Source organism: Pristiophorus japonicus, chromosome 14 (assembly GCF_044704955.1).
Source record: "Pristiophorus japonicus isolate sPriJap1 chromosome 14, sPriJap1.hap1, whole genome shotgun sequence".
In the NCBI taxonomy this organism is placed as follows: domain Eukaryota; kingdom Metazoa; phylum Chordata; class Chondrichthyes; family Pristiophoridae; genus Pristiophorus; species Pristiophorus japonicus.
In genome coordinates, this window is record NC_091990.1 from 131938773 (window position 1) to 131963800 (window position 25028).

General features: G+C 45.2%; 1 protein-coding gene and 1 long non-coding RNA gene across 5 annotated transcripts in view; one reads left to right on the forward strand and one right to left on the reverse strand.

The window, feature by feature from the left end:
* The first annotated feature begins 4309 nt into the window (after positions 1–4309).
* On the forward strand, positions 4310–24352 carry LOC139280113 (uncharacterized). Its single transcript, XR_011596622.1, has 3 exons — positions 4310–8150; positions 22013–22900; positions 23428–24352. It is a non-coding gene; the product is annotated as an uncharacterized lncRNA (long non-coding RNA).
* syt19 (synaptotagmin XIX) overlaps positions 6538–25028 on the reverse strand; it is a 227625-nt gene continuing 209134 nt past the window's right edge. For all 4 annotated transcript variants that reach the window (XM_070899628.1, XM_070899629.1, XM_070899630.1 and 1 more), the window contains one exon: positions 6538–9631. In XM_070899628.1, the coding sequence (XP_070755729.1) occupies positions 9324–9631 (308 nt within the window). In that variant the 3' untranslated portion in view covers positions 6538–9323. The remainder of the gene's footprint in view (positions 9632–25028) is intronic.

Consider the following 25028-nt stretch of genomic DNA (forward strand, 5'->3'; position numbering starts at 1 on the left):
TCTATCTCCGCCTTAAATATATTCAATAAACCAGCCTCCACAGCTCCCTGGGGCAGAGAATTCCACAGATTTACAACCCTCTGAGAGAAGAAATTTCTCCTCATCTCAGTTCTAAATGGGTGACCCTTTATTCTTAAACTATTCCCCCTAGTTCTCGATTCCCCCATGAGTGGGAAACATCCTCGCTGCATCTTCCTTGTCGAGCCCCCTCAGTATCTTATATGTTTCAATAAGTTCACCTCTCATTCTTCTAAATTCCAATAAGTATAGGCCCAACCTGCTCAACCTTTCTTCATAAGTCATCCTCTTCATCTCAGGAATCAACCTCGTGAACCTTCTCTCAACTGCCTCCAATGCAAGTATATCACTCCTTAAAGAAGGAGACCAAAACTGTACACAGTACTCTAGGTATGAACTCACCAATACCCTGTACAGTTGCAGCAGGACATCCCTGCTTTTATATTCCAACCCCCTTGCAATAAAGGCCAATATTCCATTTGCCTCCCTAATTACTTGCTGTACCTGCATACTAACTTTTTGTGTTTCATGCACAAGAACCTCCAGGTCCCTCTGTACCGCAGCATTTTGTAAACTCGCTCCATTTAAATAATAATTTGTTTTTTTATTTTTCTTGCCAAAGTGGATAACCTCACACTTTCCCACATTATACTCCAGCTGTCTTCTGCTTCCCCCCGCCCCACCCCCGGTCACCAAACCAATACTCTCCCATGTCCCCCTGGCCCAGCACTGTAGCCGCATTGTATTCTTGTGTCCTTCCCATCTCCCCATATGCCCTCTCCAAGCTCATCTTATCCGTGAGACCCACCTAAAATTTAGTTTAGATTTTTAAGACAGAAAGGTTGAGCCTCACTCCAAATAAATTAGACTTGATGGATTTGACCTCTAGATTTGAGACAATTTTAAGTTTCCTCGTTCAATTTGGAAAAAATGTCTGGAGAGCCGTTCTAATTGGCAGCGGCCAATCTGTCAGCATGCTCAGCCTTTAATCCCTTTTGTGCATGTCATGATGGGAGATCACTATTTGTACACCCAGCCTCTGCAGTTTGCTCACTTCAGTTTTGTTAAGCATGTCTCTGGGAGAACACTGTTGCAGTGTGCTCTATTTAGATGTGTCAGCACCTTGGCTCTTTTTACCAGATACCTATCACCACATTCCAGGACATGTTTGTCAATCATTTTGTTAGGCTGTATGAGACTCATTTCCATCTCTGAAACATTCCAGCTGTTTATTGCAGCGAGCAGGGTGTAATTTGTGCATCTGTTCACCAATGGAGAAATGTTGTATTTTGTTCATTGTCTCCACGAACAACACAAAAAGCAAAATAAACCAGCTGACCACTTGAGATCTCCACAACCTCTCTGAGGTGAGGATAACAGAAAAACGCAAGCAAACAAATTTAGACCTCAAGAGGACCAGAGGAACCATTTCACTAATGCCCCATGTCCCGTGCTGGATTATAGTTGGAAGAATATAACCAGCTCAACTACTTTTTTGGGGCTAGACTCTCCACCATGCTCGCTGGGCGATATTTCTGGCCATAGTGTTTTTTTTATTTTTCAGGATCGCTGGAATATCGCCTGTTTTAAAAACCGCTAGTTTCGCCTTTTTAATTTGGGTAACCTTAGCGATGTGAAATGGGCTTTAGCGATGTATTCAGTCGTGTAAGGCTGGCGTCCATAGCAACGGCCGGTCTGCAATTCGGGAGGTCAGGGGTCATCTGCACATGCTCAGAAGACTGAAAGAGAGGAAGAGAGAGAAGGAAGGTGGAAAGAAGTGTGGGGAATGGTCAAGATGTCAAACGAAGAATCTACAGATATTATGCAACAGAAGCTTTCAGGGAGAAGGCGAGTGAAAGCCTTCTGCAATGAGGCCCTGGTGAATGAAGTGGAAAATTGGTGGGGCCAATTAACCCGGGGTTGGTGTGAGAAACCTCCCCCCCGCATTTATCAAAAAATATGGGGCGATAGTGCCGCCTTGGTATCATTGATGACCCATAACAGGCGTGAGGAAGACCAGTGCAGCAAGCGATGGAACAGTCTTGCTGCATCGGCAAAAGTATTCAATTTTTACATTTTAAATTGTAATGATGCACTGATTCATTAATTAGAATGTAAATCTGCCAGATTGTAATTAAGCTGGGTAATCTTGGGTAGCTTCTTGCTAAGATTTAGACTGGGATCGGAACGTGCGCCCTTTAAGTCTAATTTTGCTGAGATGCCTTACATTTAATCAACAGTATTAATTATTATTATTTAAAGGCTTTGATTGAAAATTGTGGCCAAAGGAATGACTGGAAACAGACAGACTGCAAACATTCGGCATTTCTACCACTTTAGTTTAGAAGGAGAATTCTTGTGTACCGTGAGCAACTCTTTAACTTGGGCACCATCTCCTTTTTGGTTTCGTTGATGGATGGGGCATGACTGAGCACTGAGAGGTTCGGTCAGCTTTGCCCAGACTGTGTGAGTCGCTCTGCTGCTGTCACTCATACAGTGACCCAGCCTGCACTGGGGGAGCGCTGCCTTGGCTCACTGTCTGCCCTGGGACACTTTGGGATATTAGCTCCGCCCACATGGAGGTCTCCAAGCACAGCCCAGGGACATGGTGCCCCCTCCCATTACAGTCCTGTCATTGCCGAGCTCACCAGCTCACCAACAATCCTGATTCCCTCCCCACGGGAGACCGCCATCGATTCAAATAAACTGTCTACTTCCCTTCAGGCGCCGAATGGCATGGCCCGTGGATGGGGCCTTTCCTGGAGATTGTACGCGAGATGTTTGTTCATAACCACGATCTTATTAAATATTTTCTTTGAATGTAGATGTTATAACCATGCATCCATTGTGGATACAAATCGTATTAGCATATAACTTTAACAATGAATAGCATGTGGGGTGACTAATTGTGGATTACAATATCTGTTGTGTTTCCATAATAGTACTTAGTCAATTAGCTTATGCCATGCTCTTGTCACATTTGCAGAGGAAGATATCTAAGAATCATGCCAAGCAGAGGCGAACCAGAGGAGGGCTTGTTGAGCTGCACCCACTCACCGATCTGGAGGAATGTGCCGCAGCATTAGTGGGCACCCATAATCGTTCTGCCACTCGTGGTGTTGCGGATTCTGTTGTTGCGCCACGTGAGTAATGTGTAAAGCAGTGGTAATTTAAAGTAATTTAATGGCATTTGATTATAATATTTGAATGATGTAATGTTATGCATGCAGTTTCTGTACTCTTCTGTGCTCTCATGTTAATCATATGTAACATCTCTCGTTCACATTTATTGCAGTAGCATTGCTCCTCGTACATATGCCTGCGCAGCGCAAGCATTCTCAAGTCTCTCCTCCTCTTCTAATAACCTCAATTATGTTTTTGAGTTCCCCAGACTCCGCCGGCGCAACGGGAGGCCCCTGGAGCATCACCTGTACCGCTGCAGGTCATCATCACCACGGGTGACAAACAGCAAAGTGAGGAGGAGGAGGACAATTCCGAGCCTGATGTCTCAGCTGCAGTACCTGCGGCCACGTCATCCTCAACGGATGAAGTAGCGGGGCTAAGCGGCTTGCAACAGGCCACTCCAAGTCGTCCAGTGCCCACACCGACCCTGCCGAGGTTGAGTCGGCGAGGTAGGCACGCGCTGCGATGGGCAGATGTCAATGAGGACATGGTGTCACTGTTGAGGACGAGCGTCGACATTGGTCGAGAGCTCCTCCAGGCGATTGGTGGGTTGACCAGCAACATTGCCACGCTGTCTGCGAGAATTAAGGAGAGCATGGAGCAGATAGTTGCGACAATGGGGTGAACGGCCGACTCTGTCGAAGCCTTGCGGCACACGATATTTTCGGGATACGGCACTGCACCCCAAGGTGCCGTACCACCAACCACCACGACAGATGCGAGACAGGAGGAAGAACTTCCTGCTGACTCGGAAGATGTTTCTTCGCAAACGTCTTCTCCTCAATCCACTGAGGTCATTCTGCTGACGTCACCCCCCTCCCCACGGCAGTAACCCTTGAGGTGCTCTGCTGCAAGACGTCTTGGTCCCATTACTCGGGGATTACGTGGGAAATGGGAGGTTACAACAAGGGCGGATCAAGTTACAGGAGGGAAGCATGGCCGCAAGTAGAGGAGGGGGGGGGTTTCTTATTGTTACTAAAAAAAAATTGTTGAATGTTGACTGATGGGAGGGTATTCTTGTTATATTGTGTTAAAAATGTTGTTCACTGTTGGGGGTTGGGGGAGGGGGCGGTGTTATATATGTTTGTTAAAACAATTTTTAAAGTACCTGTTAAATTATTGAAATTTTTTATTTAACTTTACAATTGTTGTGAAGTGTCTTCTAATAACCATGGCCAGCCCAGGCAAGGATGAAATGTAACACAACTGTAACTGTCACCAAAGTAACTTCACGCAAAGCGTTAATTTATCAGCTGCTGACGCAAGAGTTTTGCAGCTGTGTAACTACCACAGGGCTTTTCCAGTGGTGTGGGGGGGCCATGGGAGCATGGGTTCATCGCCAGACTGATTATCCTCCCTGAGATCCTCGTCCTCCTCTTCTGCCTCCCCTTTCTGCTGAGGTGGACCAACGGTCCCATCTGGCAATTGTTGTCCGCTCCTGATAGCTAGGTTATGCAACATGCAGCACACCACAGTTAACTCAGCGACCTGTTCAGGGTGGTATTGTAGGTTGCCTCCTGAGTGGTCCAGGCATCTGAAGCGCTGCTTCAGAACCCCAATTGTCTTTTTGACGATATTGCGTGTAGCTATATGGCTTTCGTTGTAGGGGAGTCATGAGCCAGCTGGCAAGGCAATATCCTTTATCCCCAAGCATCCAACCATGACCTTGTGGCTGACTCTTAAACAGGTCAGAGACAGTGCTGTCATGCAAGATGTGTGCATCATGGATGTTCCCTGGAAAATTTGCATTTACTGCCATGATTATTTGCTCGTGGTCGACAACGAGCTGCACATTCAGGGAGTGGAATCCCTTTCGGTTCCAAAACACCTCTGCATCTTGTAAAGATACTCACAGGGCGATGTGTGTACAGTCTATTGCTCCCTGCACCTTGGGGAAGTTTGCTATTCTCAAGAACCCTAAAGCCCTCTCGCTCTGTGCCTCCCTGGTCATAGAAAAGTTTATAAAGTCCATCCTGTCTGCGTAAAGGGCTTCAGTCACCTGTCGAATGCAGTAATGTGTGGCGTGCTGAGAGATACCGCAAATGTCGCCAGCTGAGGCCTGAAAGGAGCCCGATGCATAGAAGGCAAGTGCCGCAGTAACCTTGACTTCAACGGGCAGTGTGGTCCTGATGGTGTTGGTAGGCTGCAGATCTCCCTTAATTAGCTGGCATATCTCACTGATGACATCCTTTCAGAATCGCAGCCTTCTAACATACATGCTATTGGACAAGTCCAGGTATGATCGCTTATTGTAAATACATTGGGTGTAACGTCTCCTCCTCGTGAGCAGTCTGCCATCTCTTTGATTGGGCACATAAAGCTCTTCAATATACTTTTTCCCATCTCTATTCTGCAACATGTGATTAGTCATCAATACTGGTTGAGAAATTACAGGACCCATCACTATAAATCACTATAAATGCCCTTAATCTCTCTTCTTAATTTGTCCTCAACAAATACAAATCTGCTTAGATGAGTGGCAAGAGTCAAAAAAGCCCTTAAAATCACTCACAAATTGCTTCTCCTGACAAGCACTTCAAGCAGCCTTTTGTTAAAGATCCTTCGAATTACAAAATGGCATCTGTATTGCTGAGTTAAGGTCAGGTGATTGCAACTTTTCTTCAGCGTATTTTTGGCCAGCGATCATTTGTGCGAATTATGGGCAAAATGCCGAAAATAGCACTCGGCGATAATCAGGCGCTAGTTTCCATTATAACTAGTATTCTCAACCTTGCATGAGGATGACGTCATATATTTAAAAAAAATAGGCCGGGCGATTCAGTTCATTCCTGTATGCCGAAAGTTGCGCCGGTGATAAATGGGCGATAATCGGGCACTAGTTTCCATTTTTCATCAAAAATGGCCGATAGCCTGGATCTCAGCGCTTATATGGGCGGTAAATGGGCGATGATGTGCCAAAAGTCTAACCCTTGGTCAAGTGAATTTCATAGTCATTAAGTTGAGGAGCAATAGTGTGGAGACTTAGATAATTTTCCCAACTTTGCAATTGGCTTCAGCATCCATTATTCCTGTGTCAAGTGGGGCTTAGGTCTGATGTGGAGTAAAACTTCCCTAATGAAAGACCTTAACTTGAATCTCAGGAGAGAGTAGCAGTATGCATCTTTTTGCCCCAAAGCTATTTTTGTGGACCCTAAATGAGACTGTCAATTTAGTGGCAATTATGTGCCCATTAAAGCCAGATTGGGATGTCATTTATTTTTGTTTTGCACTGATGCAGAGCAGACAGCACAAGCAGCAGAAACAGAATACAAATGATACTATAGCACAGCTTTTATCAGTAATAAATGCCAGAACCATTATTTAAAGTTTTGTCATTTTTATTGTTATTTCTCACTTTTTTTACACTAAATTTTCAAACACATTAAATCTTTATTGTCCTCGCATTGTACATATTAATGTAAGTACATAGTGCCCAAGTTTTAAAAATGAATTTGAATGAAATTCTTAAGAACGCGAATAATGCCAACTTCATTCTCACCCCCACAATTTTGTTTTTGAAATTTGTCTCCTGCTCGCTTGAATGCATTGATTCATTGCTGGAATGTGAGTTTGAAGGCATTGGATACCCAAGTTGTTATTATTTATGTATGAACCAAGATGACCTGTGTCAGGAGACTAATCAACTATCGGAAGTACTACAGCAAGAATGAATCCTGTATTTGCCCAACATCTATATGGGCATGTCCCTGAATAGCAGTCAGTCAGGAACCCTGGCTGTTGGTTTATTTCCTTTCAGAGCCACGAGGTGCAACAGCCAATTGTAGTACATGTACTGTACCTTTACCACCATTGCAGCTGATATCAGTAACTGTGGATCAAACCTGGGAGCTATCTGCTCACTATCACACTCTGTGATGCACTTACCAACTGAGCCATCAGGAGAAGCCAGGCACCATTTTTCGCATACTTTGAGAGAGTTTGAGCAGTGAAATTATTGAATATCATGCATCATTTTGTATTTGTGACAGAAAATCAAAGTCAAGACAGAAAGGTGTAAATGTAAATAATAAAGTAGTGCAAAATTCACAAATATCATAAACAGTGCAATGGGGGATGAGGTTGTAAGGACAGCAAAATGATGGTGAGATCAAGCAGTCAGTAAGATTTGGCAGTCAGTGAGATTTGGCCGTGTTTGCAGATCACTGTGTGCAGAACCAAACTCCACTGCAAAAAGCGATCTGATTTATTGTGCGTTGATGTTACTGTAAGATGGTTCTTCGAAATATCTCTTAGAGGGAAAGTAGGTCCTATTGGAGTGAAGCCATGTTATCACATTGGGCCAGAAGTTACTGGCAAAGTAACACCAAGTTTAATGTGCATGCTGCTATTAGTGTGCAGAAAATCCATCAATTTGTGGCGAGAAAGAGAAACGCCGTGAGTTGCGAATACCACAAATTGCTGGATTATATGTGCTGCTCCACTGTTAACCTCGCAAAAATGGGAGCTTGCTGTCAATCTCCCTGTGAGTTTCAAGAAATTGCTGCAGAAAGTTAAAGCTGGTATTTCATGATGTATCAACCCTTTTAATAATGAGATTTATGTTCTTGCATTGCCACTGAACCTCCTTGGCCCAGAAAGGGAACAATTCGTTCTGTGGAGTCTCACTCCTGTAAATTTATCCTAGAGGTTTTGAAAATGTTTATTTTTTTTCTTACTTTTCCTTTCTGTCTCCTCTTTTTCTCTCTCTTAATCTAGTCGTTCTTTCCCTCTCTTTATTTCTCTTCCTGTATCTATTGCGACTTTAATTCACCCTATTTCCTTCTCCGTTGTTCACTATTTCTTTCTCTATCCTTCAAGTTAATTGGTTAAGGTGATTGACTGTTGGTCCCATCTTTCCCCAAGGTCCCAGATGCCCCGTTGACCTTACTGCACCGATAGCAATTCGCACTTCCAGGAATTTGCGGCGCAAAATTAATTGGAGCTGAAAGGTGAGGAAAAGAATCCAACGGTATTCAGTGCACGATGCCCAGCTCCAGCAAATTCGGGACCATTATCTGTGTTGCTATGGCAAATCAAAAGTGTCACTAATTAGAATGAATACAGTTTTAAACTGTTAGTTTGGTTGTCTTTTATTCTTACAAATATCTGGAAGTCATTGATGTATTTACCCAAAGATTCTGCAGCCCTAATTGTGGGTTTTGTCCAAATATGATATTTGTATGGCAGAGCTCTGTGGGTTGTGGGCCACTAAACAGAAAACAGACAGCTGTGGTAAACTCAGAGATGCAAATAGCCTGGCTGGTAATTTCTTCCAGTCAGGATGTTAGAAGAAGCATTAACTCCATCCAACTAAAACACCATTGCCGAACCACCCCAGAAGAAACCTCTTAAGAGGTAAGCATATTCGACTGGTATTTGCATTTACCTTTTGTGAGAGATTGTATTTCATCTATCTTCACCATGGGTCTGAACCTGTACTCTTCAAAAATGACAAATTTGATTCGTACAGCTTTTTAAATTAGCTATTTGATTGTAAACTGGATCTCGTGATTTGATTTCATAAATGTAAAAATACATAATTTGATGTTTTTAACAAGCCTCTGATTGACTAAATATTGTTCTTCAAACTTGATTGAGAACAGTTGTGAAAACACTAGAGATACATGAATAAATGATGAGCTGTCAATCAGCCAGTGTCAGTGGAGGCTTTTCCACAACTGCTCCGCTGGGGGGGGGGGGGGGGGGGTTCTAGCTGGCTCAGCTACTTCTAAAAGCTGCAGTAACCAGAAAGAACGTAGCTCATGCAGTGATTGAATAGGGATGCTGGATTCTCTTTGTGCTATTATCATTTAGTCATACAAGCTAACTCCTGGTTAACAGGCATGGTGCTGTAGAAGCACTCAGTGTTCAATGTTCTTTATTTTACGATTCAGAATCAATCCTCTGATTCCATTGCATATGTAATTTCTCTTCAGGTTTCATGAACATTTGTGAATATTTCAGTTTATGCTTTTTGCAAAATCATACGTTACACACAATAAAGAACTGAACTGGCTTGAAAAGAGAGTGTGTACCCTGTGCTCTCGGCTTCTGCTGCCACATTTCTGCTGTCTTCAAGAGATAATTAATGGTGATGGTGAGACAGATCCCAGAGGGTGAGCTTAGATTAAGAGGGGATGCCACTTTGGCACAGGCTGCCGTAAGGACCGCAACATAGAGTGCCAATGATCATCCTCTTTGGATTTCTTCCTTCCCACGTATGCACGACCTAAAAGACGCCTTGCACTGTCTTTGGAGAATGAAGTTTCATACACAGAGGTTATAATCATGGACTGATTAATAACAGAATCTGACACAGTGAACAAAATAACTTCATCAAACACAGTTATTTCAGACTTGGGCTTTGCTGGTGTTTTCAGGTGCTTCACTTTGCGTTGCTTGACATAGAAATCTACTCTTGTGTAAATACCTGAAAGGAAAAGAAGCAAACAAGGTCAGACTGAACCAGCTGGGCTTATACCGGGCAACAGCAAACCCTATACGACACTGCCACAGTATCTATATTCTAAGTTGATAATACACAATATTCAGTCGACCAGAACACGATGAATATTTTTCAGCAATACCATTTATTTTGCTTTATAGAGATGCTTCTGTTAGAAATAATTTTCAATTTAAGAGCAGATTTAGTTCAAAAGTTTAACTATCCATCAGGCTAATCCACAGGTCACAGATATTGTGACTGTCAAGTTTAAATTAGGGACGCAGAGGCACACAAGTACAACAACAACCCCTTGCATTTATGTAGTGCCTTAAATGTAATAAAACATCCCAAGGCCCTTCACAGGAGCATAATCAGTCAAAGGTTTACACCGAGCCAAAGGAGGAGACATTAGGAGAGATGATCAAAAGCCTGGTCAAAGAGGTAAGTTTTAAGGAGCAAACAAGGTCAGACTGAACCAGCTGGGCTTATACCAGCCAACAGCAAACCCTGTACAACACTGCCACAGTATGTATTTTCTAAGTTCATATTGAGAGAGAGGTAGTGAGGTGGTTTCGGGAGGGAATTTCAGACCTTAATGCCTCGACTGCTGAAGGGACAGCTGCCGATGGGAGGACAAAGAAAGCGGGATGCACAAGAGGCCAGAATTGGAGGAACGTGGAGTTCTCGGAAGGTTGTAGGCAACGTGTCCTCTAATTTTCTTTTGTGCGCAGTCCCTTTAAATTTGCTGCCCAGCGGCGGCTGTGCCTTCCACCGGCAGCAGCTTGTGAGCGGTCTGCGTGGGACTTCCCGACTGATGCGTGGCCGTGCGTGGCCGTAGAGGGAACATTGGCTGTGGGGCTGGAGGAGGTTACAGAGATAGGGAGGGGAGAGACCATGGAGGGATTTGTAATCGAGGATGAGAATTTTAAAATCAAGACAGCTAGCCAATGTGAGACTGCGAGCACAGGGGTGTTGGGTGAATGGGACTTGGGACGAGTTAGGACACGGGCAGCAGTGAGCTGACGTTTACGGAGGGCAGGAGAGCATTGGAATAGTCGAGTCTGGAGGTAACAAAAGCATGGATAAGGGTTTCAGCAGCAGATGAGCTGAGACAGGACTGGAAATGGGCGATGTTACGAAGATGGAGGTAGGTGGTCTTGGTGATGGAAAGAATTTTGGGGTCAGAAGCTCAGCTCAGGTTCAAATAGGACATTGAGGTTGCAAACAGTACAGACACTTACAGAGAGACCCGCAAAAACAAACCGATGGACAACAAATAGAAATGCACAGATACCATCATCATAGGCGGTCCCTCGTACTGAGGATGACTTGCTTTCATGCCGAAAAGGGATGATTTCACTGGTGTTACAATAAGGGACCTGATCTTCCAGGTCCCGAACTACATGTTGAAGGGTGGAAGATACGTGGATTTTTTTAACGTGTGGTGGCCATTGCACACCAGCCACCACACGGGCTTGGCAGAGCTAGGTCTTGGTCCAGTGGCAAGGATTAACCAAGACGACTGGAGACCAGCTCTGCTGCAGGGACCTAGTTCGCACATACATATTGCAGTGTGGGCTGCCCTGTGTTGCCCCTGGGTCCTCGCCTCTTCTGGGCCCCGAACTCGTGCCTCTCCTGGGCCCCGATCACATCGCTCCACGATCACTCGCCGCTCCTGCGCCCCAACCTCACCACTCCTGCTGTACCTCTCCACGCTTCAATCAGCGCCCTGGACCAATCCAGTCGCCCTCTTCACAGCCGTCGCTCCCTAGTACGCGCTGTACCTTGAAGTGGTATGCTCCTTTGAAGGCCCCGACCTGCTGATGGCCCTTGCAGGACGGGGCCACCGCACCAACACTACAGAGATTTGCATACAGACATGAACATGGATATACATACACAAGCACACATAGATATTGGTACACATGTGCAGAGACACCCAGACACCCACACATGTCCAAATATACAGCCACAGAAATAAAGAATCTATAGATATAAAAGCAATCCCATTGTTATAAATATGCACGTAGACAGATAGATATTCACACATACATAGCTGCATTAGCACATTTGCTGATACGAGCATAAGTACACACACAAACTTACCATGACAGAGATTTGCAGAGATGCACACTGTCTTATAGATAGAGGCATGCTGTACAAATATGTTCTTTCAGACCTCAGTAATACACAAACACAAAGAATCCAGTTGAATATAAATGTCTATAACCTTTTTGCCTTTCATATTATACAGATCACTCCACACTGATGTAAATGACTTAACCTTCAAATTTTGTCTTATTTCATAAATGGGGACTTGCAATATCTGAACATTGGTCCTCTCACATATCGCAACTCGATGGAGTGGAATATTTTTTTTTAAATCATAATATTTATTATTGTGTTCCTAACACAGGTGAGACTGCACACAGGGAGGTTAAAGTAACAGTGACCTCAGTCTTTAATAAGACACTCCAGAGTGAGGAACAGGCCTTAGGGGCCGGCTTATATACAGTGCTCCCAAGGGATGCTGGGATCCCTTGGGACTTCAGGGGATGCACTCCCTGGTGGCGGAACATGGGAGTGCATGCTTTACAGATACACAACATCACTCCCCCCCAAAGTCAAAATGAAAACTATTTACAAGATGAGGTGGGCGGGAGCCTTTCTTTCCCTGGTGGACCACCTCGGTACAAATGTCTGTTCTGGTGTGTTGGCTGTGCCCTCGCTGGACTGGCGTGTTGTTGGCCCTGCAGGGCTACTGGGTGAGCCTGGCCTTGCTGAGCTGTTGGGCATGATGGGTTCAATTTCCTGGTCCAGCATGGTGTCGTTGATCCTTTAGGTGTGTGTTGTGGGCTTGAAAAAAGTGGTGTCTGCTGTGGTTTGTTCAGGGCAGTCTGTGAACCGCAGCCTCGTTTGGTCCAGGTGCTTTCTGCAAATTTGTCCATTGTCTAGTTTGACTACAAACACCCTACTCCCTTCTTTAGCTATCACCGTGCCCGCGATCCACTTGGGACCATGTCCATAGTTTAGCACATACACAGGGTCATTCAGATCAATTTCCCGTGACACAGTGGCGCGACCATTTTGTTGCTGCCGCCTGCTCTCTACCTGATCATGCAGGTTGGGGTGAACCAGCGAGAGTCTGGTTTTAAGTGTCCTTTTCATGAGTAGCTCAGCCGGGGGCACCCCTGTGAGTGAGTGGTGTCTCATGCAGTAGCTGAGCAGTACTTGGGACAGGCGGGTTTGGAGTGTGCCTTCTGTGATGCATTCAAGGCTCTGTTTGATTGTTTGCACTGCCCGCTCTGCCTGCCCATTGGAGGCTGGTTTAAATGGGGCCGAGGTGACATGTTTGATCCCATTGCGGGTCATGAATTCTTTAAATTCGGCACTGGTGAAGCATGGCCCGTTGCCACTGACCAGTATGTCAGGCAGGCCGTGGGTGGAAAACATGGCCCTCAGGCTTTCAATGGTGGCGGTGACGGTGCTTCCCGACATTATTTCATGTTCAATCCATTTTGAGAAAGCATCCACCACCACCAGGAACACTTTACCGAGAAACGGGCCCACATAGTCGACATGAATCCTCGACCATGGTCTGGAGAGCCAGGACCACAAACTTAGTGGTGCCTCTCTGGGCGCATTGCTCAACTAAGCACACACGCTGCATTGCCGTACACAGGACTCTAAGTTAGATTTGACACTGGGCCACCACACGTGGGATCTGGCTATCGCTTTTATCATTACTATACCCGTGTGTGCTGTGGAGATCTGAGATGAACGTCTCCCTGGCCTTTTTCGGTAGCACTACGCGGTTACCCCACAACAGGCAGTCTGCCTGAATGGGCAGCTCGTCCTTTCGCCGCTGGAACAACTTGATTAGCTCTTGCATTTCAACGGGGATGCTGGCTCAGCTCCCATGCGGTGCACAGTTTTTTACTAGGGGCGCAGAGGATCTTGACTGGTCCAAGTCTTAATCTGGCGGGCCGTGATAGGTAATTTATCATTTTCAAATGCTTCCATGACCATCAACAAGTCTGCGGGCTGCGACACCATCAACAAGTTTGCAGGCTGCACCATTTCCACCCCTGTGGTGGGCAATGGTAGCCGACTGAGAGCATCCGCACAGTTCTCGGTGTCTGGCCTGTGGCGGATGGTATAGTTATACGCTGATAGCGCGAGTGCCCACCTTTGTATGCATTGAGGCATTAGTATTTATCCCCTTGTTTTCAGCGAACAGGGATATGAGGGACTTGTGATCAGTTTCCAGCTCAAATTTGAGGCCAAACAGGTACTGATGCATTTTCTTTACCCCGAACACACACGCTAATGCCTCTTTCTCAATCATGCTGTAGGCCCTCTCGGCCTTAGACAAGCTCCTGGAGGCACATGCGACAGGTTGCAACTTCTCCGCAACGTTAGCTTGTTGTAATACACACCCGACTCCGTACGACGACGCATCACATGCTAGCCCAAGTCTTTTACACGGGTTATACAATACAAGCAGCTTGTTGGAGCATAAAATGTTTCTGGCTTTCTCAAAAGCAATTACTTGTTTTTTTTCCCATACCCAGTTCTCACCTTTACGCAATAACACATGATGGGGCTCTAAGAGGGTGCTTAACCCCGGTAGGAAGTTACCAAAGTAGTTGGAGTCCCAGGAACAACCGCAGCTCCGTGACTTTCTGTGGCCTGGGCGCATTCCTGATAGCCTCTGTCTTGGCGTCTGTGGGCCGAATGCCGTCCGCCGCGATCTTTCTCCCCAGAAACTCCATTTCTGTTGCCATGAAGACGCATTTCAACCTCTTCAGCCGCAGCCCTACGTGATCCAGTCGCTGAAGGACCTCCTCCAGGTTTTGAGGGGCTCAATGGTGTCCCGACCCGCGACCAATATGTCATCCTGAAAAACCACCGTGCATGGTACTGACTTGAGTAGGCTCTCCATGTTTTTCTGGAAGATCTCAGCCGACCAAATTCAAAACGGGCATCTGTTGTAGATGAACAGTCCCTTGTGCGTGTTGATGCAGATGAGGCCCTTCGAAGACTCCTCCAGCTCCTGCGTCATCTAGGCCGAAGTCAGGTTGAGCTTGGTGAATGTCTTGCCTCCAGCCAGCGTCGCAAATAGGTCGTCTGCCTTAGGTAGCGGGTATTGGTCCTGTAGCGAGAAACGATTAATAGTTACTTTATAATCGCCGCAAATCCTGACCGTGCCATCACTTTTGAGTACTGAAACAATCGGGCTGGCCCACTCGCTGAATTCCACTGGGAAGATGATGCCCTCGCATTGCAGCCTGTCCAGCTCGATTTCCACTCTCTCCCTCATCATGTGAGGTACCACTCGCACCTTGTGGTGAATGGGTCATGCCTCTGGGACCAAGTGGATCCGCACCTTCACCCCGGAAAAGTTTCCAATGCCTGGCTCAAAAAGGGAAGGAAATTTGTTAAGAACCTGGGTACATGAGGCCTCATCGACATATGATAGCGCTCGGATGTCATCCCAGTTCCAGCGGATTTTGCCCAGCCAGCTCCTTCCAAACAGTGTGGGGCCATCGCCCGGGACAATCCAGAGTGGCAGTTCGTGCACCGTGCCCTCATAGGTGACCTTGACCATGGCGCTGCCCAGGACAGTGATAAACTCTTTGGTGTACATTCTCAGTTTCGTGTGGATGGAGCTCAGGGCTGGTCTGAGTGCCTTGTTGCACCACAGTCTCTCAAACATCTTTTTACTCATGATGGATTGGCTAGCACCAGTGTCCAGTTCCATGGCTACGGGTAAGCCATTCAATTTTACATTTGGCATTATAGGTGGACATTTCGTCGAAAATGTATGCACCCCGTGTACTTCAGCATCTGCCTCCTCTCTCTGAGGCTCGAAATTGCTTTGATCCACCATGGACCGATCTTCCTCTGCCACGTGGTGGTTAGCAGGTTTTGCAGAACTTGCAGCTCGTCTCCAAGCTCGTTGGAGGTGCCCCATTGTTCCACAGCTCTTGCAAACATACCCTTTGAAGTGGCATGAATAGGCTGAATAGAAGCCTCCACAACGCCAACAAAGTGTGAATTGCCTTGCATTCATCCTTTGTTGCGAACTCTGAGTCATCTGGGTCACCTGAGGCCTGCTGGCAGTTGCAGGCTTGTGGTTTCTGCCCTGTACATTTCTGCTCGCAAACACAGTTCCAGTTAAGTTATGAACATTGCTAGCACTTGTGTGCTGAGAGATTTGTTTGGTGTTATCACTGGTGGACATAAGCGTCTGTGCTATCGCAATGGCCTTACTAAGGGTCGGTGTCTCTACAGTCAAAAGTTTTCGTAGGATGGTCTCGTGGCCAATGCCCAGTACAAAAGAGTCTCTGAACATTTGCTCCAGGTAGCCATCAAACTCACATTGTCCTGCAAGTCGCCTTAGCTCGGCGACATAGCTCGCCATTTCCTGACCTTCAGATTGCTGGCACGTGTAGAACCGATACCTCGCCATCAGCACGCCTTCCCTCGGGTTAAGATGCTCCTCCACCAGTGTACACAGCTTCTCATACGACTTATCTGTGGGTTTCACAGGAGCCAGAAGATTCTTCATGAGGTCGGTGCCCCGCAGACCGTGAGGAGGACCACGCTCCTTTTTACAGCACTTCCTTCTCCGTCCAGATCGTTGGCTACAAAGTACTGGTCTAGCCGTTCGACATAGGCTTCCCAGTCCTCACCTTCCAAGAACTTCTCCAGGATGCCCACAGTTTGCTGCATCTTTGCATTGGATTCGTATACTCTTCGCCAGTTATTGTGTTCCTAACACAGATGAGACTGCACACAGGGAGGTTAAAGTAACAGTGACCTCAGTCTTTATTAAGGCGCTCCAGAGTGAGGAACAGGTCTTCGGGGCCAGTTTATATACAGTGCTCCCAAGGGATGCTGGGATCCCTTGGGACTTCAGGGGATGCGCTCCCTGATGGTGGAACATGGGAGTGCATGCTTTACAGATACACAACATTTATTATTTGCTTTTGGTTAATATTTAGTCTGGGAACATTTTTTAAAATTGCTACGGATTGTTTAAAAAGCAGCAAAATCTTCAAAATAAAATGTTTCTAGCTAAAAATATAACTTGCTCAGAAATGTTTTCACACACAGTTATGTGTGCCTTTTGGTAAATGAGCAGAGGTCGAATAAAGTTCAGAATATAACAGGTCAACAATCGGGAAAGCGAGCACAGCATGTGAAAGTGTTTGTAATCTATGATGTTAGATACCTGTTGTGTGCTGAGTAACATGTAGAACAATATATAATTAACTAAAGAAGGGCAATGGTCCTGTGACAGTTAAAGCACGATGAGTAAGCACAATTAACATCTCACTCTATAAATAAGTAATCTAATGTTCCTCTTATTGTCATTCTGGGATTTTGACCAACTGGACTGGAGATTTTAATGTAGTTCCCAGAATAGAATGAGGAGCGACTGGGCATTCACGCACATGCCTTCTACCTTGATCACATCCATTTAATGAGATTTTCCTTCTTTAAACAAGGGAGGGAAGGGATACCCTGTACTGAAATGCATTTTCTGTTGTATTCTGAATTGTATCAATCATTTCTTCAACTATGCCGAATATAGATGTCTCAGTTAAATTGAAACAGAAGATAGTGATATATAGAGTAAAGTCAATCCTCTTAGCCAGATGTTAGCCAAATTTATCTATGATTTAAGAACATAAGAACATAAGAAATAGGAGCAGGAGTAGGCCATTTGGCCCCTCGAGCCTGCACCGCCATTCAATAAGATCATGGCTAATTTGATCATGGACTCAGCTCCACTTCCCTGCCCGCTCCCCATAACCCCTTATTCCCTTATCGCTCACAAATCTGTCTATCTCCGCCTTAACTATATTCAATGACCCAGCCTCCACAGCTTTCTGGGGCAGAGAATTCCACAACCCTCTGAGAGAAGAAATTTCTCCTCATCTCAATTTTAAATGGGCAGCCCCTTATTCTAAAGCTATGTCCCCTAGTTTTAGTTTCCCCTATAAGAGGAAATATCCTCTCTGCATCCACCTTGTCGAGCCCCCTCGTTATCTTATAAGTTTCAATAAGATCACTTCTCATTTTTCTGAACTCCAATGTGTATAGGCCCAACCTACTCAACCTATCCTTATAAGTCAACCCCCCCCATCTCCAGAATCAACCTAGTGAACCTTCTCTGAACAGCCTCCAATGCAAGTATATCCTTCTTTAAATACGGAGCCCAAAACTGTACGCAGTACTCTAGGTGTGGCCTCACCAATATCCTGTACAGTTGTAGCAGGACTTCTCTGCTTTTATACTTTATCCCCCTTGCAATAAAGACCAACATTCCATTTGCCTTCCTGATTACTTGCTGTACCTGCATACTCACTTTTTGTGTTTGATGTACAAGGACCCTCTGTACTGCAGCACTTTGCAATTTTTCTCCATTTACATTATAAATTACTTTTTTATTATTTCTGCCAAAGTGGATAACCTCACATTTTCCCACATTATACTCCATCTGCCAAATTTTTGCCCACTCACTTAGACTGTCTATATTCCTTTGCAGATTTGTTGTGTCCTCCTCATAATTTGCTTTCCTACCCATCTTTGTATCATCAGCAAACTTGGCTACATTACACTCGGTCCCTTCATCCAAGTCATTAATATAGATTGTAAATAGTTGAGGACCCAACACCGATCCCTGCAGCACCCCACTAGTCACTGTTTGCCAACTGGAACATGACCCATTTATCCTGACTCTCTGTTTTCTGTTAGTTAATCAATCTTCTATCCATGGTGATATATTACCCCCAACCCCATGAGCTTTTAGCTTGTGCAGTAACTACTTATGTGGCACCTTATCGAATGCCTTCTGGTTCCTCCTTATCCACCCTGCTCATTACATCCTCAAAGAACTCAAGCAAATTTGTCAAACATGATTTCCCTTTCATAAAACCATGCTGACTCTGCTTGATTGAATCATGTTTTTCCAAATGTCCTGCTACTGCTTCCTTAATAATGGACTCCAGCATTTTCCCAATGGCAGAAATTAGGCTAACTGGTCTATAGTTTCCTGCTTTTTGTCTGCCTCCTTTTTTAAATAGGGGCGTTACATTTGCGGTTTTTCAATCTGCATAGACCGCTCCAGAATCCAGGGAATTTTGGTAGATTACAACCAATGCATCCACTATCTCTGCAGCCACTTCTCTTAAGACCCTAGGATGTATGCCATCAGGTCCAGGGGACTTGTCCGCCTTTCGTCCCATTATTTTACCTAGTACTACTTCATTAGTGATAATGATTCCTCCCTAACTATACCCCCTTGATTATCTACTATTGGAATGTTCGTAGTGCCTTTGACCATGAAGATCAATTCAAAATATTTGTTCAACGTCTCTGCCATTTTCCTGTTCTCCATTATTAATTCCCCAGTCTCATCTTCCAGGGGACCAACATTTACTTTAGCCACTCTTTTCCTTTTTATGTACCTGTAGAAACTCTTACTATCTGTTTTTCTATTTCATGCTAGTTTACTTTCATAATCTATCTTCCCACTCTTAATCATTTTTTTAGTCGTTCTCTGCAGGCTTTTAAAAATTTCCCGATCCTCTGGCCTCCCACTAGTTTTGGCCACATTGTATGCCTTTGTTTTCAGTTTGATACCCTCCCTTATTTCCTTAGTTAGCCACGGATGGTTATCCCTTCTCTTACAGTCTTTCCTTCTCATTGGGATATATTTTTGTTGCGCGTTATGAAATATCTCCTTAAATGTCTGCACTGCTCATCAACCACCCCATTCTTTAGTCTATTTTCCCAGTCGATTTTAGCTAACTCTGCCCTCATACCTTTATCGTCTCCTTTATTTAAGCGCAGGATCCTGGTTTGAGAACCAACTTTCTCATCCTCCAACTGAATTCACAATTCAACCATATTATGGTCACTCATTCCTAGAGGATCTTTTACTACATTTATTAATCCTGACTCATTATACAGTTCTAGATCTAAGATAGCTTGCTCCCTGGTTGGTTTCGCAACATACTGTTCAAGGAAACTATCCCAGATGCACTCTATGAACTGCGCCTCAAGGCTATCCTGGCCAATTTGCTTTGTCCAATCAATATGAAGGTTAAAATCGCCCATGATTATTGCCGTACCTTTATTACAAGCCTCGATTATTTCTTGATTTATACTCCGTCCAACAGTGTAGCTACTGTTAGGGAGCATATAGATTATGCCCACCAGCGACTTCTTCCCTTTATTATTCCTTACCTCCACCCAAATTGAATCAACATTTTGATCCTCTGAGCCAATAGCGTTTCTCACTAATGCACTGATCTCATCCTTTATTAACAGCGCCACCTCCTTTTCCTTTCTGTCTGTCCTTCCGAATTGTCAAATATCCCTGAATATTTAATTCCCAGTCCTGGTCACCTTGCAACCACGTCTCTGTAATGGCTATCAGATCATACCCATTTGTATCTATTTGTGCTGTCAACTCATCTATTTTGTTACGAATGCTATGTACATTTAGACAATGAGCTTTTAAATTAGTTTTTTTACACTTTTTTCCTGCTTGTTTCCTTTGTCCTTCAAACTCACTTTCTTTATTTTTGCTTTCTAATTCCAGCTTTACTTCCCTCCCTACTGAATCTATTCTCAGGTTCCCATCTCCTTGCCAAGCTAGTTTAAACCCTCCCCACAGCACTAGAAAACTCACCTCCACCCCCCGCCCCGCGAGGATATTGGTCGCTGCTCTGTTGAGGTGCAACCCGTCCGGCTTGTCCAGGTCCCACCTCCCCCAGAAGTGGTCCCAATGCCTCAGGAATCTAAAGCCTTCCCACCTGCACCATCTCTCCAGCCATGTATTCATCTGCTCTATCCTCCTGTTTCTGTACTCACTAGCTCGTGGCACCGGGAGTAATTGTTCTTGTTTCATTCCTCAGCTGAATCTCAATTGTATGCAAAAGTAACCTGTATATCGTAAACACCTTGGGCTGGATTTTCTTGTTTCAGGGCAGAATAGCAGTGGGATGGGAGTACTTCTCCCTGCACCTCCAACTCCACCATAACACATTTCCCTGGGGTTAGAAACATAGAAACATAGAAAATAGGTGCAGAAGTAGGCCATTTGGCCCTTTAAGCCTACACCTCCATTCAATATGATCATGGCTGATCATGCAACTTCAGTATCCCATTCCCGCCTTCTCTCCATACCCCCTGATCCCTTTAGCCATAAGGGCCACATCTAACTTCCCTTTGAATATATCCAATGAACTGGACTCAACAACTTTCTGTGGTAGAGAATTCCATACGTTCACAATTCTCTCGGTGAAAAAATTTCTCCTCATCTCAGTCCTGTATGGCTTATCCCTTATCCTTAGACTGTGACCCCTGGTTCGGGACTTCCCCAACATCGGGAACATTCTTCCTGCATCTAACCTGTTGGAGGTCATTTGGGATGTACAGCGGGCTCCCGACAGAAGAAGCTCAACAGTTGCAGTGAATGGAAGGTGGTGGTGCAATGCGACTATTGCTGCATCAGCAGAAGAGGCGGCAAGGGACCTTGGACCCAAGTTTCCCTAAAAAAAAAATGGTGTTCACTTACCTGGACGCCCGTTTTTATTTGGCCCCTCAGCGCTGAAAATAAAAAAAACGAGGTCTCCTTCCATCATGCGCACCTTCTGGCACCGGCACTACCCGAGGTTAACTGGCAGGGTGTGGCTTCAAGTGTGCGCCGGAAGCGCACAGCACACGCGTGCCAGAAAAAAAAGGGCAAGTTGCGCATGCGCAAAGAATTTAAAAAAAACGCACAGCGCATGCGCACAAAAACACCCTGCGCATGCGCTGTACAATGTATAAAAAACAGCACACGGGGACTTTGTGAATCACCATTGGGAATCCATAGGTGGCAGAGGTGGATTTGCAGGTAGGAAATACATGAAATGGCTGCAATCGAAGAGCGCAGAGAGGGCAAAAGGGGCAGAGATGGAGAAGGGGAAGCAGTAAGGGCGAAGAGATTTCTCGTGGAAGAAATTGAGCCCCTGTTAGACGTAGTTACGACTAGGTGGGAAGTTATTGAAAATAAAGGGAGCTTCGGTAAAAAGAAACTTAAATCCCCTGTACTCGCAAAAGTTTGGGATCAGGTCGCAGTCGAGTTTAATGGAATGTCCCTCACCCCGAGAACTGAAAAAGTGGTAAGACCTCGGACAAGCAGTGACTGTAAGTAAAAGTTATATTTACATTTATGTGGGTTTTTAAGCATATGTATATTTATGCACTGTAATATCATTTGTAAATGTGATCCGAGTGTGTTTGTGTGCTCATGTGTTCAGAAGGACCCTCTCTTTAAAAGTTCCATTTTCATCTTTGCAGAAGATGGTTTCACAGATCAACCAAGAATGGTCACAAACTGAAGGAGGTCCACTAAGTAGGCTGCAACTAACAGCCGTGGAGCAGAGAATAGCCTCAATGATTAAATGTCACAGGAGAAGACCAACCATCAATGCGGAAGCTGGTCCCAGTTTCCCAATTGAAGAGATGGCAAAGTTTCTGTTTAAAGAAGGAACTTAGTCGAGAATATTTTGTGGATTTTATTTTTTTCTGAGGGTATTTTCCCTGTGCTGGGGTCACCCTGTGCAGATAAGTGAAAAAGCTGTTTTTTGTTAAAACTCCAGAGACCGCATGGCAGTTAGCTGTGACAAAAGAACTGTCAGTCATCCATTGACAAAAGAGCTGTTGACAAAGCCACTCTACTATGCAAAAGCACCTCTCACCTCCACCTCAGAAGAAGAGCAGAAAAATGAACCCACTAGCCTGGCCAGCCAAAGAGGAGCCAGGTCTTTCCCAACACAAAGACTGAGAGAAATGTCCAGACTAAGGGCCATCAGTCCAATACACATGGGTTGGATGGCCCATCACTGACTAAGTACACATGCTTAGAAACAAAAGGATTTTAAAGATTAGCGGGAAAGATAGGGGGTAGCACAACTCCCATAAAGACAGGCTCTTTGCACTTTATTTTTAGCTTGGAGCTTGGAGCTTGCAGCTTGAAGCTTGTATCTAGAAAGAGCTCTCTCTCCCTCTCGCTCTCGCTCCACCAAGATCGATGTACCAGAGGAAGAAGCCGCAGTTCCGCAGAATAAGCCGCCGAGACTGAAAACCAGGTAGTGACTTCCCACAGCTGAGCTGAGCGAGGAAACCAACTGTGTGTGTAGTGGTGAGCATGATCGCTAGTGTCCCAAGCCAATAACCAGATCCCAGGTGAGCTGGGTGAGACTAAGGGCTCAGGGTTTTCTCAGAAGTGAAGCTTTTCAGGGCTATTCTGGGGAGGAAGCTTCGACTGGGTAATTCGTTGATAGAGGAGGAGTTAGAATCCACCAGGGAATTACTGCCTGTTACTAGATCTCAGTTCTGTACTGTATGTATGTTGTTTGTAACCTGGATTTTATTCTCCACAGAGACAGTGATTTTGTTTTAGTGGTGCATGTTTTTAATCAGTGTATGTTAGACCAAATAAATAAGTGCAATTTTTCACTGGAGCATTCCTGACTGTGACTTAATCTATTTACACTCTGAATAATAATCCCTGGGTATAGAATTTTCATAAGGCGGGGGCGATTTGAACCGTCCGTCTAGCAATTGGGCTCGTATTAAAACCGCTTACACAATAGAGGGTAAGCCCTGCAAATGGCACAGTCTGGGTTGGCTAAATGTTACGTACTGTGTGTGCTGCCTACGCTTCTCCTTCCTCAATGCTGCTAACCTGCCATCTATCTTTTGTTTCGCAGAGGTTGAGCATCAGGAGGAGACAGAAGGTGCTCCTGAGGTTGAAGGAGAGAATGTTCAGGAAACTGCCATTCCAGATATTCCAAATCAGGAGAATGATGGGACACTAGAAAATGTCAATGACGATGACATGGTTACCTTGGATTTGGAGATGATGAGCCCCTTGAGCATTCCAAGCCCTCTCATGAGTGAGTCAAGCGACGGGACTTTTCTGGGTGTGATGTCTGAGGGCTACGGGTCCAGGTGTGTCGCAACAAGCCACACCTGCGTGACATCAAAGGAGGATGCACTGTAGATCTGATGCAGAAAGAATGGATTCGGAGAACATAGGGCACCTTGTGGGGATGAGCGGGGAGAACATCCAACAATCGTGCTTGCTTCTGGAAGCCATTGGTGAGGGCAGATTTGGGGGGGACTGTCATTACAGGATGAAAGACTTTCAGGACAGTTGAGCGAGGTTGTAGCGGCAATAAGGGGGCTCACCCATGCTGTCATTGATGCGAGGAACGCTTTCTGTTCTGCAACAAAATCAAGGGTTGATCCTGAGGCTGAGGATGGTAACGAAGAGCAACCTGGGCCTTCCACAATGACTCTGTCCCTGTTGTAACCCAGCAGCAAGAAACACCGCAATGGAAAAAATCCAGATTAAACCTGGGGTTAAGGGGGCCAAGGAAGCAGAAGTCTGCAACTACTGGCACGCGCGGGGTAGCGGCATCTACTGGGGCAAGATTGGCGCACAGCGCTAAGGAGGAGGATTGATGGCTTGCTTATTTGTTTTTTGGTTGGTCCGGTTGATTGCTTTTTATAAAGTTTGCCACTGTAATCATTAAAGTTTCTAAAGGTACAAAGGTTTTAATATAAATCATGTTCAGCTAATTACCACTGTGCTGTACAAATGTTTGATAAACATTTATTTTGGACTTTTAACCTGACTCCTGCACTTCATTTCTTAATACTGCACTCAAACGTATTATAGGATAAAGGGATGGACACAACATGTAAAATGGCCTCAACCCTTGGAACATATTAGTGTAAATGATACAGGGGCAGGTTCCACTACAGAGGTGTTCATGGATCCTAACCTTTTCTGGGTCACTGATACATGAACCGCAGGACCATGGTGCATGTATCAGTGACCCTGACCCAGTGTTATAAGATCCATCAACAAACTTGCACAGGAACATGCAAATGTAATATCTCCACAAATATATTGTTGTACATTATTGTTCACACTCCATTTAAAGATTAAAAATTTATGATGGGATTATTTAATAATAATGTAATGTCCAATCTTTATTATAAATCACTGCTGCTTTCCCATGAGCCTGGAGTGTCTTGCACTTTCTTCTGTGTGTAGACCTTTGGCCTGGGATATCAACGGGGCCGTGTGGATGGAGGACCTGCGGCCTGGGATAGCCGCGTTGGTGGAGGACCTTCGACTGGGATAGCCGTGTGGATGGAGGACCTGCGGCCTGGGATAGCCGCGTTGGTAGAGGACCTTCGACTGGGATAGCCGTGTGGATGGAGGACCTTCGGCCTGGGATAGCAACGGGGCCGTGTGGATGGAGGATCTTCGGCCTGGATAGCCGCGTTGGTGGAGGAC